Source organism: Glycine soja, chromosome 14, assembly GCF_004193775.1.
Source record: "Glycine soja cultivar W05 chromosome 14, ASM419377v2, whole genome shotgun sequence".
Lineage (NCBI taxonomy): Eukaryota > Viridiplantae > Streptophyta > Magnoliopsida > Fabales > Fabaceae > Glycine > Glycine soja.
In genome coordinates, this window is record NC_041015.1 from 45044872 (window position 1) to 45068433 (window position 23562).

At 34.5% G+C, this 23562-nt stretch overlaps 3 protein-coding genes across 4 annotated transcripts; 2 read left to right on the forward strand and 1 right to left on the reverse strand.

Annotated features, from left to right (window-relative positions):
* The first annotated feature begins 1005 nt into the window (after nucleotides 1-1005).
* On the forward strand, nucleotides 1006-6398 carry LOC114383233 (putative pumilio homolog 8, chloroplastic). The gene is made up of 5 exons (XM_028342857.1): nucleotides 1006-2466; nucleotides 2584-2746; nucleotides 4305-4468; nucleotides 5533-5788; nucleotides 5927-6398. Exons 1-5 carry the CDS (start codon nucleotides 1286-1288, stop codon nucleotides 6029-6031), a joined length of 1869 nt encoding a protein of 622 aa, XP_028198658.1. The 5' UTR covers nucleotides 1006-1285; the 3' UTR covers nucleotides 6032-6398.
* A 957-nt stretch (nucleotides 6399-7355) lies between these two features.
* On the reverse strand, nucleotides 7356-8565 carry LOC114384113 (annexin D1-like). The gene is made up of 3 exons (XM_028343784.1): nucleotides 8491-8565; nucleotides 8066-8278; nucleotides 7356-7896 (listed from the first exon to the last, which is right to left on the reverse strand). Exons 1-3 carry the CDS (start codon nucleotides 8563-8565, stop codon nucleotides 7600-7602), a joined length of 585 nt encoding a protein of 194 aa, XP_028199585.1. The 3' UTR covers nucleotides 7356-7599.
* Nucleotides 8566-10239: 1674 nt separating this feature from the next.
* Nucleotides 10240-23364, forward strand: LOC114383314 (sugar transport protein 5-like). 2 transcript variants are annotated; one of them, XM_028342963.1, is made up of 5 exons: nucleotides 10240-10463; nucleotides 11855-12174; nucleotides 13698-14027; nucleotides 21826-22125; nucleotides 22851-23364. In XM_028342963.1, the coding sequence occupies exons 1-5, from the start codon at nucleotides 10325-10327 to the stop codon at nucleotides 23286-23288; spliced, it is 1527 nt and encodes a 508-aa protein (XP_028198764.1). In that variant the 5' UTR covers nucleotides 10240-10324; the 3' UTR covers nucleotides 23289-23364. The 2 variants fall into 2 exon arrangements, with proteins under 2 accessions (XP_028198764.1, XP_028198765.1); XM_028342964.1 differs by having other exon boundaries at nucleotides 13698-14009.
* The last annotated feature ends 198 nt before the right edge of the window (nucleotides 23365-23562 follow it).

Below are 23562 nucleotides of genomic sequence, written 5' to 3' on the forward strand. Positions count from 1 at the left end.
TTATACAATTGATGTGATAGACTATGCACAAATTAATTAGTTTTTTTTAAGGCTATGCATAAATTAATTGGTTAACTACACAAGTTCATTGTGAAAGTTTTAAGTTGTTATGTATTCAGTTCGAGTTGTATTGCAAGCTTGTCTTGTGTATAAATAGAAATATGGTAATATCTCAGTGAATCAGAATCACATTTCAGTTTTAATAAACACTCTTGTTAATTTTCATTCCAATACTCCGTTTCCTATATCAAATTATCCCAGATGTTTTGATTTTAAATAGAGTTAGCTGAGTTAAGTTCAAAGATTCAATTATACCATGATAACCTATAACAATTATTTAATTACAATAAATATATCCATTATTTATATTATTATTTTAATTTTTTTTTATCTTTTTATACATTTAATTTTTTTTTATGAATATTTGGACAGAAAATGATTAAATAATAATATGTAAGAAAAATAATTAATCCGTCTAAAAGAAATTCTTATAAAAAAGAACAAGTAAATGTCTGAAAATGATCTTATTAACTATTAAATATTTACATAAACTGAATCTAACTTTTAAAAGAAAATTTGAAAACCCAAAATCTAACATGTTTCGTATCAACAAATCATTAGCATCATTTTCTTATTCATAAACATCTACCATTATTTGCTTGTAATTGACTTTTTGTTCAGACTAATTACAATTATTTCTCTTTCTGTAGTTTCTAACATACACCCCAACCCCATTAGTAGTATTCACTGTTCCATTGATTCCATATGATTGAACCATTTTTAAGTCAGAAAACAACAATAGCAGAACGTAACAAACAAAGAAAGAAACAAGCACAATATCTCTCGAATTGCACAAAAGAGAAGAAAGAAATTAAGAAAGAAGCAGCACCTGTTATGCTCCCTGCTACACCCACCCTGGTTTCAGAAAGTGGCCTTTTTTGCTGAAAAAAACGGTAACCCAAACCTCTTCTCTGTATTATCCCACAATTTCTCCCAAAATGTGGGAGAAATCCTCTCCCAACTGATTCAAACAGTTACCCTATCCAACCAACATTGCCATCTGTTCACAAAAACACTATCATTTCATTTCCCATTCTTTTCTATTCATATTCCTATGTTTCCACTTCTATCTATTCCCCTGTTTCTTCTCATTCAAAACCGTGTGGCTCAAATTTGAATCCTCTTTCTCTTCCTTCCTCTTTGTCTTTTTACTTCGTCCTTCTTTCTTCTTCTTCTTTTTTTTTTTTTTTTTGGGTTTGATCAAAATATATCCGAGAAAAACGCCATGAGAAATGAAGAACTAGGAACTTGGTTGAACGGGTTTTCTAACAACAACAGCATCCTTCACCGTGGCCACGTCACCTCACCACCACAACCTCAACCTTCTTCGAGTGTTTTCTCCATGATCCATGATGATGGTGTTGATATTGATGCGATGCTGTGTAGTGATTTTGCTAGAATGAGTGTTTTTCACGAACTAGGGAATGTTGGTGCCAAAACCAGAGGATATGGTGCTAATGTTATGGATTCATCATACCCACATGCATTCTTAAACTCACACTCACCTTGTTCTTTTGATGCACATGCACATGTTCATGAAGAAATGGGTACCCCATTACCTACTTGGGGTGTTTCAGTTCCTTCTGATGTGAAGGGACACACTTTTGGACCCCCAATGGAGTCTTCTTCTCATACCCAAAGGAGCAACACTTGCTATGGGCACGTTCCACTGCAAAACCCATTTCATGCTACAAGGCCTTTTGTAGTGGATTGTGATGTGAAAAAACCCATTGTGTTCTCTCAAAGTCAAACCATGATGCAACCAAAGATTGCTATGAATGTAAACACGCCATCATCACATTGTTTCCCTGCAGCAAAAGAAAGAGGAACAACAAGTGTAGCTGTAACCACCAATGGTGATTTTTCTCACTCTAGAGGGAACCCTTTGGGGTTTCAATTTGACGGTGGTTTTGTCCTACAAGAGAAGAATGTAAAATGCTATGCTGGTAGAGGGTGTCATTCTTTGTGGGGTTGCAAAGAGAGTTTACCTTTACTAGTTCAACAAGCAGTGGGAGAGGAACTTCCTCAACTCATTCCTCCTCGTGTTGCTCCCACTAGACATGAAAAGAATGGCATTCTCGCCAGCGATGTTTCGCTTTCTCTGCGGCCATTGTTGTACAATTTTAGTCCTTTGTCTAAGTTCCATGGCTACATTTACTACCTGGCTAAGCACCAGAACGGTTGCCGCTTCCTGCAGAGGATGATTGATGAGGGCACCTCTGAACATGTGCTAATAGTGTTCAATGGAGTCATAGATGATGTTGTTGAGCTTATGGTGGACCCTTTTGGCAACTACCTTGTGCAGAAGTTGCTTGATGTGGGCGGAGATGATGAAAGGTTGCAGGTTGTGTCAATGTTGACTAAAGAACCAGGGCAGCTAATCAAAACCTCTTTGAATATACACGGGTATATGCATCCTTCTGTTGAACTGAAAGATTGTTCTTTTTTTCTTTTTCTATATCATAATGAACATGTTTTCTTTTTCTTTTTGACATGCTGAATTTGATAGTGTTGCTGTATCAGGACTCGGGTGGTTCAGAAGCTGATCACGACTGTCGACTCTAGAAAACAAATTGCAATGCTTATGTCTGCTATTCAATCTGGTTTTCTTGCTCTTATTAAGGATCTAAATGGGAATCATGTCATACAGCGTTGCTTGCAATACTTTAGCTGTAAAGATAATGAGGTATAACACTTATCTCTTTTGCTTGCAATTTTATTGTAGGTTTATTTTCCCATTATTCACTAACTTCAACAGTACATAGCCATATAGTTATTCCATACTATTCAGTTAAATTTATAAGAGAACAAGAACAACCATTAGCTGTCCACTTTACAATTTTGTTCTAAGCTGTATGAAGGTATCATTACACATGATGACACAAAATGGTCTTTAGTCAACACTGCTTAGAGCAGAGGGCATTCCTGTTTTATTAATGTTTCATAAATTGGTTTATTCATGGTTTTGTGAAGCGTTGGCTTCTTATAGTGTGAGCTCTCCTGCCTCTTTTGGTCATTTGGTGTCAACCAGATGAAATATATTTCACAAAAGGGTCTTAAATCTTACACCTTGTTGAAACTTTTTTAATTGCATGGTAATCTCCCAGTCTATTTTATGCACACTACTTCAGAATATCCTGACTTTTCAAACTAATTTCATTATTCAGCAGTTTCTAAATTTGCTGGATACTTCATCTCTGGGATTTTCATATTTTCAAGCCTATGTTTATCTCTGGTCACTTCAGAAATTTCTAAAAGGTAAGCCAACTGTGGAAGGAACAAAATTCACCATCTATTGAGGGATACTATCTTATGACCATAATGGTGAAGCATTCTATATTTGGCCAGTTAGCCTGAATATGTTCCTTATTTTCTTTCCCAATTAGGAATTCTTAAAAGGCTAACTCTCTACTATATAAGAAGCAATGGAAATAAATGTTCTGGTTGAGAATGTAATGATTATTGACCATTGACATGGGACTGAAAAAGTTAGTAATAAATTCGGGTGATCCTTTTCATTTTGTGCCAGCCTCTAATAAATTAAATTATTTGACTCATTGCCACTAAAATTTCTCTGTTTCATTTATTACTTACCACGATAAATATTAAATATAACGTAGGTACTGCAGAGTGTGACTCCTTATGGTTTTTAGTTTTTAGGTGATGGTAGAGAACCAAACTTAATGTACTCTGAAATCCTCAATGATAAAGAATTTTGAGAAGATATTCTGAAATCTTTATCGAGTTCAAATGGATATAATTATCGTAGTCTTGCATATCTTGAATTTGGTAGCCTTCTGTACTCTGGGTAACAACCTTGTTAAAAGCTACAAACAGTGAGTTTTAACAATTTCTTTATGAATGAAATTGAGTGAAGTCATTTTCTTTGAAGTAGCTAAGTGAGATAGAAACATCATTGAAATTATACTGGTGAAAGTTAGAATGTAGAGAAAAATAGAGAATCTAAAGGAAATGTGTAGTTGCTAATTCAATTGATTCAAAGAGAGCATTTTGTTGTAAACTATTATGCTTATGGTTATGATCATGGTTATTTATAAATCATAATATAAATATTATTTAGATCTTTCTAGAAATGTTTTTAATGGTGGATTTCCAAATTTCACAAGCTTGTGGACGTGCATTAACATCTGATTCATCATTTGCTTTTCCTTGAACCTACTGATTTGATTGAAACTAATTATGAAGGTTTCTCCATACTTGTTTCCCTCTATCATTTATTGCAGTTTATTTTTTATGCTGCTACAAAGTTTTGTGTGGAGATAGCTACTCATCAACATGGGTGTTGTGTATTACAACGTTGCATTGATTATTCCACCGGAAAATACCAAGATAAACTGGTAAAGGAAATATGCAGACATGGGCTTCTACTTGCTCAAGATCCATTTGGGTAATTAGCCTTTGGAATATTTGGATTTCATAATTCTTTTTCACTGCTTAATCTGAGATAACACGTAGTACTTTTGAGCAGTATCTATAATTGTTTGGAAATATACATATAATTGTTTATTATATAATGCTTCTTTTACTTGTTTGTCATAGGATTTTTTTTTTTTTAAATTTATGTGAGGAAGAGATTTAGTGCATATCCTTAAATTGAATGTTTGTAGAAGTTTAATGGTGTGGGTTGGTTTGAGGTTAAAGTTAGGCTCCAAAGGAAAAGTATGTACGTGATTTGTTAAGGAGTAGGGACCTTTGGAAAGGTAGATAGGTCATGCCAGGCTTAGAATCAACTAAAAGATATAAGACTAAAATTTCTTCCGTAGATATCTCACTTCCAAAAAAGATGTAGATTAGCAGGGTTGTTTATTTTTATTTTCAAACCAAAAAATTATAAACTCGTGCAATTACATGTAGAGGTTCTTCAAATTTGTAGAACATAGGGGTACTTAAAAGCCAAGAGAGAGAGAGAGAGAGAGAGAGAATAAAAAGCCATGTGTGTGAGGAGAGACAGATCAACCAAAATATTTCGCTCATATGTATCAGTGAAACTAACAGAATTTTATTTGTTTCAGTGAAACTTTGCTAAAACATCCCTAAAAATCAAAATTAGAGAATATTCCACTCAAATGTGATACATCTTGGTTAATTAATTTTTAAAATGATTTGAGATTATTAAAATTGGAGTATATTGGATTTTTCCTTTGAAACATGCCAAAATGTTAAATTTTTTTGTTCTGCTATTTGGTGCTTAGACTAGTGTTTTTCCATAAATGATGTGTGGAATTAAATTCTTCCTGCTGATAAAGAGGTATTTCAGCTTCATTTCCTTTCCATTTGTATTCATCTGTGACAACACGAATCATACAAAAGACATTTGGAGGTTAACTCTAGTGTACAGATTCTGAACCAGGATTCTTGAAACACAGATTGCACTTGGTTATCTTTACATCTTGGGTTTATTGTTTATTTATCTCTAAAAATGTAACCTTTCAATCTCTCAATGCATTGCAGAAATTATGTTGTTCAGTATATTATAGAGATGGAGAACCCAACTGCCTCATTCAAACTGCATTCTCAGTTCAAAGGGAACTACACCAACCTCTCAATGCAAAAATATAGCAGTCATGTGGTTGAAAAATGCCTCGTGCATCTTGCAGAGATCAAGTCAAGGATAGTCCAAGAACTGTTATCTTTTCCTCACTTTGAGCAGTTGCTACAAGACCTATATGGCAACTATGTTGTTCAACGTGCTCTCGGAGTGACCAAGGTTTGAAACTAAATATACAATGAAATTCTTGCAATACATTATATAACATACTCTTTCCTAACACTCTATAATTTTTAGTTGAAAATTTATACGAGAATCACTACATAAAGAATTCTTGTATCTTTTTTTCTGATGCAGGGCTTTCTGCATGCATCTCTAGCTGAAGCAGTTCGCCCCTACAAAATGTTGCGCACCAGCCCTTATTGCAAAAGGGTTTTCTCGAGGAACCTGCTTAACAAGTGATGTGTGACTGGCAGCTAGCCAATAAATAAGATATGTTGTTGTGCTCACTTCATTTACTAACTACTTTTTTCCTAATTAAGAACCTCCTAGTTTTATACTTTAATGTCTTGGCCACGAGTATATGTTGTATGCATGCCTACTTGATTGTCCAAGAATCTGTGAGCCAATTCTACTAGAAACAAGTTTGTCCAAGCCTCTAATCATCCTCTGTGATCTAGGGGTCTAAAAGTTCCAATGCAAAGGCAAGTTCCAAAGCCAAATCTTGCATTATTTTGTTGATCTATGGATCTGTGATGCATGGTACATCCTAGATATGATATTACCTTTCTAGTTTCTGCATAGATATCATGTGAACATTTTCCTGCAAGTTCTATTTTGATAATATTTTGTTTCGAGTTTGGGTACTGCCTTGGAGATTTTATGGCCTTGTTGTTGGGACGAAGATGGTTTAAATTATGATTAATTTCTTCCTTTAAGTGCTGATAGTCCAAAACAAATTTATGACAATTAGATGTTTCAAATGAGAATTTTTTTTAAAATGAGAAATGAAACTATTAATAACAACCTTTAATTTAGATTACAGTTAAAAATAATAAACGGCTGATATTGCATATGGGTTAATAACAATTCAATTTTGCACCCCTATTTTTTCTTCACACCCTCCATTTTTTTAAAATTCTTCTGTCAAAATTATTCTACCCGAAAACTAATTTTGAAAAAATATTATTTTGACAGACAAATATTCTAAAAGTTGATAGATGTTCCGAAGATTAATTTCCGGAACTTATTTAACATGTTTCCATAAAATAAATTCCAAAAATATTAAATTCTAATACTTTCAAAATCTTAAGACTCATTTACTTTGAGAAAACACTTTATTTTCGTTTCCTGTTTTCACTTTTAACTACAAAATTGTCATATTTTTTTTTTCACTTTTTCAGTCTATTTCTTAATTTTAAAGATTTGTATAGAAAATAGAATAACATAATAGTCATATATTTTCCCGATCTTTGTGGGTTATGTCATATGTTTAAGAGCCAAACCAACCTTTTATATATATATATATATATATATATATATATATATATATATATATATATATATTTTATTTTTATTTTTATATTTGATTCTTAATAAATTTTTGTTTTGTATCGAGTCTTTAATAAAATAATAATTTTATTTTTAGTTATCGATATTTTTATTTTTTGATAAATTAATAAATTTTATATTTATTTCTGATGAATTGTTTTCATTTATAATTAGTCCGGATGAAAACAAAATTAACTAAGAACTAAAATAAAATATGAAAGATAAAAAATAACACTAAACTCACTAATGATTTTCAAATTCTGAACCACATATATATTGCAGGATTCCATGTATGTTTGGCACACAATCAATTCTAGGGGCTTCAACAACCCACCAAAGTGAGCCAAAGTGGTCCATTTTATTCAACATAAGAAGACAATAATTGCCAGAAAACACAACAACATTGAACCACAAAGCAGCACACTGCACACTATGTAGTACCTCTGCCACAAGTAGACACAGATACACTAAGGAATATGTCAAGCATCATCATGTCCTAAAAGCGCCACAAGCATTTTCTCATAGTCACCAGTTGTGTCCTTAACAATGGCACGTTCAAGAGGGACACTGTTCCTCATTTGATACTCATCTGCTATGATTTTCAAATCAACCTCAGCCCTTGTGGCCACCACTCTTGTAAGGGCTCCTTCATCGGTTCCTCGCTTGTTGATAGCTAACCGAACAACCTTCTCAAAGTACTTCTCCGGACGAATCAAGCACTTCACAGTTGCTCTTAGTAAAGACAGGAACTTGTCCTTTGGATCAGCCTTCAGGTTCTGCAACATTGGTTCAAAAATTGCAATTCAATCTTATCAGTTTCCATGAAACAAAGAGGGGTGGTGTCAAAACCCCAAGGCTATATACAATGTTTCATTTTGACATATTTGAAGTTTCCTAATGTAACTATTTGAAAGCGATATAAGGATGAATCATGAACTACATTACCTTGTTGATGTCTTTTCCAAATGCATCTTTGTAGTGGTTCAAAGTAGCATTAATCTGTGCTCTGCTCCTTGTGGCCAAGATCCTGATGAAGTCGTCATCATTATAAGCCTTGTTTGAAATCTTCTCATGTAGCAATTTTGCCTCAGTTTTTGCCAGGTTCAAGTTGACCTCGTCTCCTTCATAACGATAAGAACTAACCAGAGGTAGTATGAGCTAGAGAAAAAAAATGTTAGCTAACCATTTGAAGTGAGAAAAAAGAGAAAAACTAAGATAGACTAAAGAAAACCACAAATATAGTTAAAAAAAATTCTCCATGGTCTAAATACAAACTAAAATTTCAGTAATATTGAAAAATTATGATTCTAGATTCTACGTCTGGTCAGTTTTGTTTCTGACAGAAGGAAGATCTAAATTATTTGACCAACAAAAGGCTTAATTGTTCCAATGAAGTTGAGGCTATTCTGCAGCCCACAGTCATTGAGATACAATTTAGTTCTCATTAGTTCTGTTCAATCCTTAATTTTTCATTGCATCACTAACACAAACAGAAAATATACTTTCAAAAAACAAACAAACTGAACATAAAACTTTTATGTGAATTTTTGTAAAATTGTAATAATTTTAAAGATTTTTTTAAAAGACTTTTATGATTTAGATTTTAATGAATTTATAAAACAGGAATTCAAAAGATTTGGAAAAACTTTATGAATTTACAATATAAATTTTTAAAAAACATTCAAAATTACAAGAGTTTGTAAAAAAATAATTAATAATCTATATATTTTTCTTTTCCTCATAAAAATTCAACAAATCTTCCATTAAAAATAAATGAGTTATGCATACGTTCCTTCTTTTTGTATCATATTCAATTCAACTCGTGAGCACAGCAAATGTTATTCAATTGACAATTAAAACTAATAAATTAAGTTTTTGTTACTTACTACAAGTTTTTTCCCCTCACAAGAAATGATTGTATTTGTATTAATAAAGAAAAGTTGCATATGCCACAAGAAATATCATAAATAACCTTAGATAGAAAAGGATAGAATCCTCATGGATCAAAACATCTACATGACCACAATACATAGCAAATGTTTATATTTTAATAATAAAAAGTTGTTAAAAAAAAGAGAGAGAAACAACCCATAAGTTATTTGTGAGATTATTTGGTGTATATTTTTCATCGAAAAATTTCATGAAATCCATAATAAAAAAATAATTCATCCAAATATTTATATTTTTGAATACCAAAAACTTTTTTTAAGTGATAAATTTTTTTAATTAAATATCATTTAATTTTGTTATATTCCTTAAAAATTATAATAATCCTGATTACATACACCAATATTTATTTATTTTATTTAAAAGTTTTGATTCAATATCGTAATATTTTTTTATAATTTTTTTAAAAAATCTTTCAAAATCCTAATCTAATACACCTCCATAATTTTAAGGAACCGAAATCTTTCTTGGCTAAATATATTTTTGAATTTCTTTTTTTAAGAATAATTTTGAATTTCTAATACATTATTTTTTATTCATTCTGTATGTTCTATTGTAAATAGTTAATTAATGAATTGTTTGGAGAACTTGCTAAGAAAATTGAAAGTTTTTACGTTTGTGTCATTGACACGGATCAATATTCTCGAGAGTTCAAAGAATAACTCCATTTGGTGCAGTTTTCAATCTCACGTCTCAAGAAATTGTTGAAATAAATTCTTGTAATAAAACTGTAGAGACGAATATCCCTATCCTATTATTTTTTTTCTCTGAATTCCCTATCCTGTTGATAGCACAAGTTCTTCTTCCTCAATTTTTTAAATAAAATTATATAATTTATAAACTAGAAATTATTTAATTTTTCGTTAATTAGTAGTTTAATTTGACTTTTAACATCTATAAAAAAATGACTTTTAACAATTAAGTCTATCATTAAGACATTTACTTACTTTACTTTTTAAATTGATTTGTCTAAATTTATATCAACGTTTAATTACTTCATAATTGTAGATAATTTGTGAATTTGAGTAGAAGTATTTAAAGTAAAAAATACATACTATAATTTGGAGAAGGAAAAATAAAGCAACAATTTTCTCAACTACAAAAGTACAGTAAAGGGAATCCACACCCCCCCCCCCCCCAATCCTATTTATTAGATCATTTAATTGCCATGCACTATGAACTTCCTTACATATATAGGAGCTAACAACTATTTGGCAGTTTTTGGTAAACACTAAACAGAGAAAGAGAGACACCAAAATGGCCGTTGGGGGATTCTCCCTTGATGCTTCTTCAGCCAACAATGGCTTCGACGGCAAGATAACACTCTCAGTTGTCATCACATGCATCGTTGCTGCATCCAGTGGTCTAATTTTTGGATATGACATCGGAATTACAGGTATCTATTCTTATAAAATCATCTTCCTATATATTTATTTGTTTTTTACCAGATTTTTTTCACCTTTCATCATTTTTTTTTGTTAATAAAGCCTCCCTCTAAGGTGCAAAATTTGGATTTTTTAAAAATTGGTACCAATCCATTCCTGATTTACTTTATAAAACCAGTTCAGTAATTGAATCGTTTTTATAAAGTGGACCGAACCATTTATATAAATAGATGGATTTGGGTTTTTTTTCCCCTCAAACAATTTGGATCTCTTAAGTTTGATTCAATTTGATTATTCATTTTTTTTATTCATATATAAATGGATTATTCTAAAGAATTGAATTAGATTGAACCAAACTACTTATTAAAAATAATTTGGTTATCCACATCATTTTTACAAAATGATAAATGATTTGGTTCAACTTTTTCTTCAGAATAATGTTTTTTTTTTAAAGAGGTTTGATCGGTTTTAGATCAATTTGCACCCTACTCTAAAGCACCCTAAATCAAGAACAAAGGAGTAAAAAATAGGTTACAATGTTAATTGTTATTTTCTATGATTGAATTGCTACCCTGAAACTGAATGATAAACGGTAGTACTGATTAAGAGGAAAAGGGGGTGGGGATTTGGATTTTCAAAGCCTATAACCTTTAGCAACCACAGCAATTAATGGACCAACTCGTAACCCTAATCGTCAAGCAGTGGTAATCACGGTACCGGTAACTGGTAAGTTACACTTTAACTTTGAGACGATACATCATTGTTGGTAATCAAAGCTTTTTCAAGCATGTCACTACTTCACTGTTCAAGCAAAGCGTGCTGGTTCATACGTTTATTGTGAGTTACTTGTTACTTTGCATGACCGAATTCTTACTCCCAAAAGAGAAAGACAAACTATTAGAGGAAAAGGGGGTGGGGGATTTGCATTTTTCAGGATTTGCATATTTTCTTTCACGCGGTGAACCGTTTTTCCTATTTGTCATTCTTCATCTAGATGTCAACTCAAGTTAATTTTAGTTGAAAGTAATAATATTTCTATTTTCTATTTTTTCCATTGTGTTTTTAAAAAAAATAATGATGTATTTTCTATTTTTTGCAAATACGTCCCGGAACTAAAGTTTGGCTCCACCTAACTTTTCTTTTATTGAATTTAATTTACAATAAATATTTCGGACTGCAAGGAGTGAAGTGTATCTAGAATCGTGCATCAAAAAATAATCAGTACTATATAATAAGGTTCCGTAACTGAGGAAAATATATTTTTTTATTGCAATTAATTTTAATTTATCTAAACATTTAAACGAATGTTTGCACCTATTTTGTAAAAGTCTTGTAAAAATAACTGTTTTAAACAAGGTTTTTATTTATTTTTAATGAAAATGGTGATATGAAATAATTTCAGGTGGTGTCACTACGATGAAACCATTTCTTGAAAAATTCTTCCCAGCAATATTGAAAAAGGCTGCTAGCGCAAAAACAAACGTGTATTGTGTATATGACAATCAGTTGTTGACATTATTTACGTCTTCCCTTCACCTGGCGGGGCTAGTTTCGTCTCTCTTGGCCAGCCGCGTCACGACGGTGTTAGGTCGGAGAAACACCATGATTTTTGGTGGTTGCATCTTTTTTGCCGGTGGTGCCATTAATGGTGCTGCTGAAAATATTGCTATGTTAATCTTGGGTCGTATCTTGCTTGGTCTTGGAGTCGGTTTCACAAATCAAGTAAGTAATGTTCAATTTATAAATTATATGTTACAAGTATGTAGTAATTTTAATTTTCATTCACCACTTGGTCACTTGATCCATCTATTAAAATTTATCAGTAAGTTTTTTTTAAGGATGTATCAGTATGTTATACTACTACTGGTTATTCAATTTTAATTAAACATATATTATTCGTATTCTTATAAATGTAATCTTATTAACTAGTGGCGAGTGTTATTATAATTATTTATGTAAAACATCGAGTTGTTAATTTTAAATAACTAGATCAGATTATAAATTTAGTATTCATATAAAAGTTAAGTTTTTTTTTTTATATATATATATATATATAACTAATGTAGCCATATATGAAAAGATGAATCGATCGAAATTAAATTATATAAGCATCCAAAATTAACCTTGTTATCTAAGGAGATGATTAAGTCACATAATATATGCCATTGATGTTACTACACTTATTTGTTTGAGAGAAAAGATATAGTGTATCGAAAAAATGTGCTTATCTTGATTTATTATCTAAAACAAGGTAACAAGGTAGTGTAAGAATGGTATAGTGAAAGTGGGGTGAACATAGTAATATTGTTTGTTTTTATTACTGCTTAGGATAGCAATATGTAGGATGATAAAGACAAGAAAGGGCATCCAATGGTAATAGCTAGTTGGGACAGTAGAGTTCAATTCCCATAACATAAATGCTCTTCATTCTAAATTCTAGCTAATAATAGTAGCTATTCCCCTACCTTCCCTAATAATAATAGTGGTGCTATGGGGTATTTTACAATTCAGTTTTGCATCACTAATGCACATAATGTTCGTTTCAGTGTGTAATTATAGGAGCTAACCTCCATTCCCCCTTTTTCCCAATATAGATTCGCGCCACAAATGTACAAATTACATAATAATGTTGCTTTAGCTGTGCAATTAGAATACCCACCCTCTCCACTCCAGCCACATTTATCCAAAATCTTAACTGTATTTACATTCTCTTTCCTCTTTAATTACTGTGTAATCAAATAAAATCAATGGCTCATATGTTGACTGTACCAAATAGAGAGCAGAAGATAATAAAAAAATACCTCGTGCAATTGAATCCGGATCCTCTGCAACGTCTCCAAACACTTGTCCTCATGCATCACATTCTCTGCCTCCTCTCCAATTATTGTGTAATAACATGAAAGACATGAGATTGGCTGTACAATTAAAAAAAATAAAGAAAAAAAAGTTAGTAAGTTCGATCTTTATGATAAAAAATTAATTAATTAATAATATTTGCTAATAAGAAAAAAAAAATAAGATACAAATATCACATTATTTTAAATATTTCACTAACATCTTTAATTTCTTTCCATTTCTTTTTCTATCATCGTAAATTTTATCCTATTGTATTTTTTTTCTCTCATTCTAGGCTATGGATAGAGATTTGGGGTCTTCAATAACCTTTTTCCAAAAAAAATTGTGGAATAACATGTACAATATGTTCTAACAAATATATGTGATTTCTTGTGTTACAATTCACAAAGGCAACGCCGGTGTACCTATCCGAAATTGCTCCTCCCAAATGGCGAGGCGCATTTAGCACTGGGTTCCAATTCTTTGTCGGCATGGGTGTGGTGGCCGCAAACTGCATAAACTATGGCACCGCACGACATCCATGGGGGTGGCGTGTGTCCCTCGGCCTCGCCACGGTCCCCGCAACCATCATCACTATTGGAGCATTCCTAATCCCTGACACCCCAAGTAGCCTAGTGGAGCGCAACCAAATACCCCAAGCCAGAAACGCTCTCCGCAAAGTGCGTGGCCCCACTGCTGATGTTGAACTCGAATTGCAACACGTGATTCAATCGTCCCAGGTTTTTTTGTTTTTATTTTTACCCATAAATGTTAATAACTAGACTGCTATTGTCGTGTCATTTACATGTAAACATTTTTTTAAAAATATTTTTATAAAATAAATTCTAAATATATATTTTTAAAACTTTTCTAGTAAGAATTACTTATAATTTTTAGTTGTTGATTCTAATCATTTAGTTATTAGTTATTATTGTCTATCATTAATAATTGTGATATATAATAGACTTTTAAAAAATACAATGAGAGAAATAATATTTGGGTTGACCGATCGCACAATCGACTCAACCCTCGTTGTTGGCCTCGGCCTTCGCCTTGTCCATGTCAACCCCTGATAGTAGCACCGTGCACGAATCCAAAGCACCCAGACCCAGAAGAGAAATCATCACACCAAAGTACTTGCACGATTACGTAACCACATAACACGTGTAGTTAGTAGTTAGCAGAATAAAACGCACGTGCAGGATATTAGTGCTGTTAGGGAGTAGTTATTCTGTTAAGAAACAGTTAGCACGGTTACGGCCGTTATACATGTAATAACTCTGTGTATATAAGCCTGCTTGAGTATGAATAATACAAGAAGGAAAAAGCTTACTCCCGTAACTAGTCCCTAGGAGGTGCCTTATCCTTGAAACTAAGGCAATCATCCCTTTCTTTTACTCTCTCTCTCTCGCGTCCTCCTCTCCCCCACTCTTGAAGCCTAACATTTGGTCCGACCTGCCGCTGCCATTGCCATGGCTGATCACGCGATCAGGAAGACGACGACGGATAGACTGGAAGACGCCATTGCTCGTCTGTCCAATAGCCAAGCCTCCCTCACCGACAAGTACATTGAGCTCTCAGGGAAAGTTGATTCGATCCTGGATCATCTTCGTCTGTGAGACGCAAACCCTAGCCACTCCAGCCCAAATGCTCAGTTCAGCCAAAGGAATCACGTCAAGCTCGATATTCCTAGGTTTGATGGACGCGACCCGCTAGGATGGATCTTCAAAATCACTCAACTGTTTGACTACCAGAACACGCCGGAAGAAGAAAGGATCACGGTGGCTTGTTTTTATCTTGACGGTGCAGCCCTAAGCTGGTATCAATGGATGTTCCACAACGGATTCATCACTTCTTGGTCCGGGTTCCTATAGGCTCTCGAATCCAGGTTTGCACCATCATTTTATGAAGATCCAAAATGAGCACTTTTCAAATTGTCACAACGTGGAACAGTTAACGAATATCTAATTGAGTTTGAACGATTAGCCAATCGAGTAATAGGGTTGCCTTCGCCGTTCATGTTAAGCTGTTTCATCTCTGGATTGTCATCGGAGATACGTCGAGAGGTTTTAGCACTTCAACCCATCTCTCTTCCCCAGGCAACTGCGCTCGCAAAACTTCAAGAAGACAAGCTGAAAGATCGACGCCATTCTTCCAATCGTCCTAACAATTTTCCTCCTCCGCCAAACCACACTAATCATCCCAGCTCAAAACCAAAACCGCCATTTGTTCAACGAACCACAGAAGAAATCGCTTTTCGCAGAGAAAAGGGACTTTGTTATAACTGCGATGAGAAATGGAGTGCTACTCATCGTTGTAAGGGTTGAGTACTTATGTTCATCGCGGATAGCCCCTCATCAGAGATTGACGACCTAAGCCCAGAAACATCCACAACCCAGGAAGCAGAGCCCAACGACATCTCGGAGCCCATAACTGATAATACATATCCTCACATCAGTTTACACGCTCTATCAGGTTTTCCTTCATCTGAAACATTCCGTCTCTTTGGAGTAATCAACCTCGCATGCCTCACCATACTCATTGATAGTGGCAGCACACACAATTTCCTCCAGCCCCGCATAGCCCAATTCCTCCACCTTCCGGTACAGTCCACCCCACCACTACGTGTACTAGTTGGTAATGGCTCCGTCCTTGATTGCAACCAGCTTTGCCCAGATACCTCGCTATCACTCCAAGGTCATCATTCAATGTCACCTTCCATCTGCTTCCGATAAGTGGAGCTGATGCCATTTTGGGTATTGAGTGGCTAAAACAATTTGGGCCAGTGATAACTGATTACACCTCCTTTATTATGAAGTTTAATCATTTGGGCCAAGCAATAGAGCTTCACACGGACGTCATGAACGGGCTAGAACCAGTTTCAGCGCCTCAAGTTAAACATCTTATTCGGACTGGGTCTACATCAGCGTTATTCCACTTAAGCCTTTTACCCACAAACCACCCTGACCCACCACAACATCATCTTCCTCACCCAGTTCCCGCTATAGAAGCCTTACTCCACCATTACCAACATATATTCCAGACACCACCCACTCTTCCCCCTCTGAGAGAAGTAACCCATCGCATTAATCTCCTTCCTTCGACTTCCCCGGTAAACGTATGGCCCTACAGATACCTGCACTTCCAGAAAACTGAGATAGAAAGGCAGGTCTCCGATCTCCTTTCCGCTGGCCTGATACGACCAAGCACGAGCCTGTACTCCTCCCCAGTTCTTCTAGTAAAGAAGAAGGACGACACTTGGCGGATGTGCGTTGACTATCGCACACTAAATGCAGTTACCATACGCGACCATTTTCTGATACCTACCATTGACGAGTTGCTGGATGAACTCGGTCAGGCGTCATGGTTTTCGAAGCTCGACCTAAGGCAAGGATTCCATCAGATCCTTATGCATGAGCCCGATATCGAGAAAACAACCTTTAGAACGCATCAAGGGCACTATGAGTATTGTGTTATGCCCTTCGGCTTGAGTAACGCGCCCTCCACCTTTCAAGCCGCCATGAACAACTTGCTTACACCATTCCTGTGACGCTTTGCCACGGTATTTTTCGATGATATTTTGGTATATAGCAAGTCCTTATCATCCCACATTCAACATCTATAAATGATCTTTCAAGCACTGTTACAAGGGCAGTTTTACCTAAAGCACACAAAGTGTATCTTCGCATGAAATCAGGTAGAATATTTGGGACACGTGGTTTCCGGCAGAGGAGTCGAACCAGAACCCTCCAAAGTTTAGGCCATGGTACAATGGCCTACACCAACCTCAGTTAAGGATCTCAGGGGTTTTTTGGGCCTTACTGGATTATATCGTAAGTTTATAAGAAACTATGCCTCCATAGCAACACCTCTTACTACACTATTGTGTAAAGATGCGTTCGAATGGACTGAAGATTCTCAGGCAGCTTTCGACCAACTGAAAATGGCAATGACTTGTGCACCCGTTCTCGCTCTTCCCAACTTCTCAGAACCATTTGTCGTCGAGACAGACGCATCACGAACCACCATGGGAGCTGTTTTGATGCAGAAGGGTCATCCAATAGCATTCTTCAGCAAAGTCTTTGGCCCTCGGTTGACTCATGCTTCAACATACATAAGAGAACTCTATGCCATCGTGGTCGTAGTGCGAAAATGGCGTCTATATCTCCTAGGGCGATCTTTCACCATATTGATAGATCACAAGAGCCTCCAGGAACTCATGACGCAAGTGATTCAAACCCCCGAGCAACACTATTACCTCTCTAAGTTACTTGGATTCGATTACACCATTCATTACAAGGCCGGCGTGTCTAATATCATCGCAGACGCACTATCTCGATTGCCTTCTACCTTAGGCCAGCTGCTCCTACTTTTAGTTCCCCACTTGGAATTCATCGAGGATCTCCAACGAATGTTACATGCTGAACCCGAATTCCAGGCTCTACTGTCCAAGGTTCAAGCCAACCCTTCATCCCATACTGACTATTAAATCCACAATGAGTTATTATTCTTTCAAGGGCGCATCTGGATACATAAGACTAATCCCTACATTCCCACTATCTTGCTCGAGAATCATGCTACACCGTTGGGCGGCCACACGGGTGTCGCAAAGACTACTCATTGACTTGAGTCGAGCTTCTTCTGGCACGGCCTCAAGGATGATGTTAAACGCTTCATTCGAGAATGCAAGGTTTGTCAACAAATAAAATCAAGCACTCGCCATCCGACAGGTCTTCTGCAGCCGTTACCAATTCCGACAGGGATATGGGAAGATATATCCATGGATTTTGTCACCAATTTGCCACCATCTCATGGATTCACCGTCATTCTCGTTATTGTTGATCGTTACTCAAAAGGTGTTCACTTGGGCGCACTACCCACGCACTTCTCCGCATTCAAGGTTGCAACTTTATTTCTGGACTTGGTCTGCAAACATCATGGCTTCCCTCGCAGCATCGTCTCCGATAGGGACCCCGTATTCTTAAGCTCATTCTGGCGAGAGCTTTTTCGACTCAGTGACACCCTCCTCTGCATGAGTACGGCCTACCATCCGTAGACCGATGACCAAACTGAGGTTATGAACCACGTTCTAGAACAATACCTACGTTCTTTCATTCATTCTCAACCGACAAATTGGTTTCGATACCTAGCCTTAGCAGAATGGTCATATAACACGTCGCTCCACACCAGTTCAGGATTCACTCCTTTTGAAGTGATTTACAGCAAACCGTCGCCGGCGTTACCACACTATATCCCTGGGACGACCAACAACGAGGCGGTTGAAACTCTGGTAAGCTCCAGCCAGGAGATCCACACCAAGCTTCAGCAAAGATTGATGAAAGCCCAGGCTGCCATGAAACAATAAGCAGACGCTAAGCGCGACGATATAACCTATGCAGCGGGACAATGGGTTTATGTCAAACTCAGGCCCTTCCGTCAACGATCAGTAGCAGGAACCACCCATCCAAAGCTTTCGAAGCGTTTCTTCAAACCTTTCCAAATCACGGCTCGCATAGGCCAAGTCGCGTATCGCCTTCAACTACCAGACAATGCACGTATCCATCCAGTCTTCCATTGTTCGCTTTTACGTGCTCACCACGACCCTCCACCTTTGTCATTGGATACTTGGCCTTTACACGTTGTCGGTCACAAGCCAGTACCACGACCCCTTTGCTTTCTGGACTCCAAAATTGATAACTCTACCTCCCCTCCAACTCGTTTGGTCCTTACTCAATGGGTGGGACAACCACTAGATGATACTACTTGGGAACCCTGGCCGGAATTACGCGACGCCTACCACCTTGAGGACAAGGTGGTGTTCGGGGATGGGAGTAATGATAGCAGCATCGTGCACAAATCTGAAGCACCCAGACCCAGAAGAGAAATCATCACACCAAAGTACTTGCACAATTACGTAACCACATAACACATGTAGTTAGTAGTTAGTAGAATAAAACGCACGTGCAAGATATTAGTGTTGTCAGGGAGTAGTTATTCTGTTAAGAAACAGTCAGCACGGTTACGACCGTTATACATGTAATAACTTTGTGTATATAAGCCTGCTTGAGTACGAATAATACAAGAAGGAAAAATCTTACTCCCGTAACTAGTCCCTAGGAGGTGCCTTATCCTCGAAACTAAGGCAATCATCCCTCTCTTTTACTCTCTCTCTCTCTCTCTCTCTCTCTCTCTCTCTCTCGCGTCCTCCTCTCCCCCACTCTCAAAGCCTAACAACCCCTCGTGCGCCGAGGAGATTGTGAACACTGTCATGGCGCTCTTCCTCGGCCTCCTACGCCACATGCACACACCTCCTCAACCCCTCCCCCCCCCCCCCCCATCGGCGGTGACCTCACCTTCGTCATCTTGTCAGACGACGACACCATTGGCAACACCTTGGAGTAAGAAGGTTGGGTCGTTATAGTATCCATGGAGCAGAAGGATTTCGTGGAGAACGTGGTGAAGACAATGTGGTGGGTGGTTGCGGTGCGAAAAATAGGCTCATGGAGCGGTGGTTGCGGCAACTCTTGACATCAGCAAAGGAAAGGAGGTGAAAAGGGGGAGAAGAAGAGAGTGAGGGACAAGGAGAAAGGGAGATGAGGAAGGAGAAGGTAAAGAATTTACTGACGAGAAAATGATTAGGCTTTCATGACTTGACACTTCGTCCGTCATATTATCATTTAACAGAATGAGACTAACGAAAAGTACTACAGTAAAACATAAAAAAAATGTCAAGTATGTAGATGAACAAAAGTGAATTTTAGGTAGTAAATTAAAAATGACCTATTTTTCATGCATGAAAAACATATTTAAGCTATATGTTTTTACTTACTAAATTACAATGAATTAGGGGATATCCATGTGATTTCTAATCCAAGGAAAAAAAATATAAACTAATATTTTACCACACTTAATAGAATTATGTATTTTACATAAAAAAATAGAATTATATATTTAACATATAAATCAATCAAATATAAATTATTATTTTTTGTTAATTTATCATCCAAATAAAAGATATTTTTATTTGTTTCTAAATTTTAAAATTTTATTCTATCGATATCAACTTCTTTTACTCAATTTAGGTATCAACTTATTTAATTATTGATTCGTATTATTTCTTCAGATTGAATTATCTTTGAAGATCCTTTATCATTTTTTATTTTCTTGACTATCTTTCATTCTCCAACTCTATTTGAATTAAAAAATATAGATATTAGATACTAATAATTTTCATTATTACATATAATGATTGTGAAATTATGCTCAATCAAAAGATACTATAAAGTTTAATTTTTTATCTCTGAATGTCATAATTGTCTTAAAATTTTTTTGTATGCAAATAATTGTGCACAAATTATTATGTGTGGAAATAAGTGTGAGACCAACACATAAACAAAAAATATTGGAGAACACCAAAGAATGTTATTATTTAGAATTAACAAAGATATTTATTCAAAAAGCTTAAATGAAATTTTGGTCACCCTATTTTGCTCAATCCATAATTTTGGTTCATACATTTTAAAATAGAAATATTTGTCCGCCTGTTTTAAAAAGATCTGTGATTTTAATTTTTTATTTTAAAATAAAGATATTTGGTCATTTTATTTTAATAAATTTAAAGTTTTAATCAAATCTTTAATTTTGCCTACGATTTATTTCTTTTATTTTGATACAGATAACATATTCATTTAAGGTATTAGAAAATGATTTAATTAATTATAATGTAAGAAATAAAAGAAATAAAACATAGATAAAATTGAAGATTAAACCAAAATTTAGATTTTTAAAAATATAAGAATCAAAATTATGAATTTTCTAAAATAGAAGATCAAATGTCTCTATTTTGAAATATGTGAACTAAAATTATTAATCTTTTTAAAATAAAGGAACTAAATGTCAATTTTAAAATTGAAAAACCAAAATTAGATAAAGAAAAATAAAAAAACCAAAAATTGCATTTATACCTATTTAGAATTGTGCATAAATATTTTAGTGATTTCAAATTCATTACTGACAATTACGTTTTTTATTACTTATATCTGTTAATAACCAATTAATTTAATAATAATAATAATAATAATAATAATAATAAGTATGCAGGAAAAAAATATAGCATGTATAATTATCATAAATAATCACTAATCATTTTCATTGTTATAATTATAATTTAAAAAAAAATATGATTGTAATTAATTATTATAATTTCATTACAATTATTATATAATTTAAAATGAATTTTCTTTTAAAAAAATCAAATAAATTTATTAATTAAAGCTCTTGAGAATGTCATATTTAAAAATTCTTATTAAAAATATTTTCTTATGTATTACTATAGATATATTACATTATAATTATCATATAATTTAAAATAAATTCTGTTAAAAATCAAATGAATTTATCACTTAAAGTTGTCGAAAATGTATGTGTAAACATTCGTATCGAATAATATTTTTGTATGTATTATTATAGATTAATATTATCTCTGGGGAAGGATACATATGAAACTCCAACTTTTATGTTTCTCCTAAATGGTGGCAGATTTCAAAAGCCGTGAAAGGGGGAGGTTTTGGGACCATTTTTGAGGAGCAGTATCGGCCTGAGTTGGTGATGGTGTTCGCGATTCCGTTGTCTCAGCAGCTGACGGGGATCAACATTGTTGCCTTTTATGCGCCAAATCTGTTTCAGTCTGTGGGATTTGGCAGTGACTCGGCTTTACTTTCGGCTGTTATATTGGGGCTTGTCAACCTTGGTTCCATTCTTGTCTCAACTGCTGTTGTTGATCGCTTTGGTCGAAGGTTCTTGTTCATTGCAGGTGGCATTCAAATGCTTCTTTGCATGGTAATTCAATTATTTAATTAAGTTTTATTGCACATACACTTGCATGTACATACATAGCTAGAGTTGAGATTGCTAAGCAGTAAGCACGTTCATTAGCTAGGTTTCTCTCTTTTTTCCTTATAAAATAAGTGAAATTATTTTTCTTATTTTAAATTAATAATTATTACGAAAAAACATACATGCTTTTCTTGAATGAACACACAAAATTTGAAATGTACTTTTGTAATGTTTGGATCAATTCTTATTTTTAAATTAAGTGTAAATCGGTAGGTGCATTGGAAGTTTAAAAAGTTTTTTTTACCTTTTCATATATATATATATATAGTTTATTAACATTTACAACATAATTACAATCAATATAATTTTTAAAATAATTATTATAAAAATCAATAAAGTTATTGTACATCAATAATATAAAAATATATCCATTGAGTATAGATTATTTTCTATACATAATAATTGTCTAAAAAGTAATCACGATTGTGCTTTCAAATTGGTTGGACTGTTGGAGTATTAAAACTTTTTAGACATGAATAAAAATTAAACTGTAAAATAAGTTATGAAAAAATATTTTTATAATAAAGGGTGTTGAAAATCAAATTAATTGATATTATATCCATGATACATAAATTACTATATGTTAGAGGGATCGCTAATGTTGAAATTGATTGCATATGTTGTGAACTATTTGGTCTAGTGCTGATATATTTGAACATTGTCTGAAGATTGCTGTGGCTGTTGTGCTAGCAGTGGTGAGTGGTGTTCATGGTACAGAACACATTTCAAAGGGCAAAGCCATATTAGTACTGGTGTTATTTTGCTTCTACGCTGCAGGTTTTGGTTGGTCGTGGGGCCCTCTTTGCTGGCTAATTCCAAGTGAGATAATTCCAATGAAAATCAGATCCACTGGACAAAGCATAGCTGTGGCTGTGCAGTTCTTAACAGTATTTGTTTTATCCCAAACATTCTTGACAATGCTATGCCACTTTAAGTTTGGAGCTTTTCTCTTCTACGCGGGTTGGATTGCACTCATCACCATCTTTGTTATACTGTTCTTGCCCGAGACCAAAGGTATTCCTTTGGATTTAATGTGTGCAATATGGGGCAAACACTGGTATTGGAGCCGGTTTACTGTTAGAGGACAAGTTAACCAAGATAATTGATCTTTTAATGAATTAGTATATACTTTATAGTACATATATATGTTTGTAGGCAAAAAAGAATATTATTTACTTCTTTTATTGTGGCTTCATGTATTATATATATATATATATATATATATATATATATATTATCGAATGCAATAAATTCTACTACAATAAACACTCATCTAATTATAAAGTATGTTTAATTTGCATGGCTGCAGTACTAGGAAATTATATATATATATATATAAAAGAGATCAGCGAACAAATAGAAAATAAGAACGAACGAGAT

Bases quoted from the DNA above. Each gene is read 5' to 3' on its own strand.
- LOC114383233 (XM_028342857.1), top strand. From the start codon at position 1,286: ATGAGAAATGAAGAACTAGGAACTTGGTTGAACGGGTTTTCTAACAAC. The intron at 2,747-4,304 runs GTATAACACTTA...CATTTATTGCAG, and splicing joins TTAGCTGTAAAGATAATGAG to TTTATTTTTTATGCTGCTAC. The intron at 4,469-5,532 runs GTAATTAGCCTT...AATGCATTGCAG, and splicing joins CTTGCTCAAGATCCATTTGG to AAATTATGTTGTTCAGTATA.
- LOC114383314 (XM_028342963.1), top strand. From the start codon at position 10,325: ATGGCCGTTGGGGGATTCTCCCTTGATGCTTCTTCAGCCAACAATGGC. The intron at 10,464-11,854 runs GTATCTATTCTT...AAATAATTTCAG, and splicing joins ATATGACATCGGAATTACAG to GTGGTGTCACTACGATGAAA. The intron at 22,126-22,850 runs GTAATTCAATTA...CATTGTCTGAAG, and splicing joins TTCAAATGCTTCTTTGCATG to ATTGCTGTGGCTGTTGTGCT.
- LOC114384113 (XM_028343784.1), bottom strand. From the start codon at position 8,565: ATGAGAACTAAATTGTATCTCAATGACTGTGGGCTGCAGAATAGCCTC. The intron at 8,279-8,490 runs GTTGGTCAAATA...TTTTTTCTCTAG, and splicing joins TTGGAACAATTAAGCCTTTT to CTCATACTACCTCTGGTTAG. The intron at 7,897-8,065 runs GTAATGTAGTTC...CCAATGTTGCAG, and splicing joins TTGGAAAAGACATCAACAAG to AACCTGAAGGCTGATCCAAA.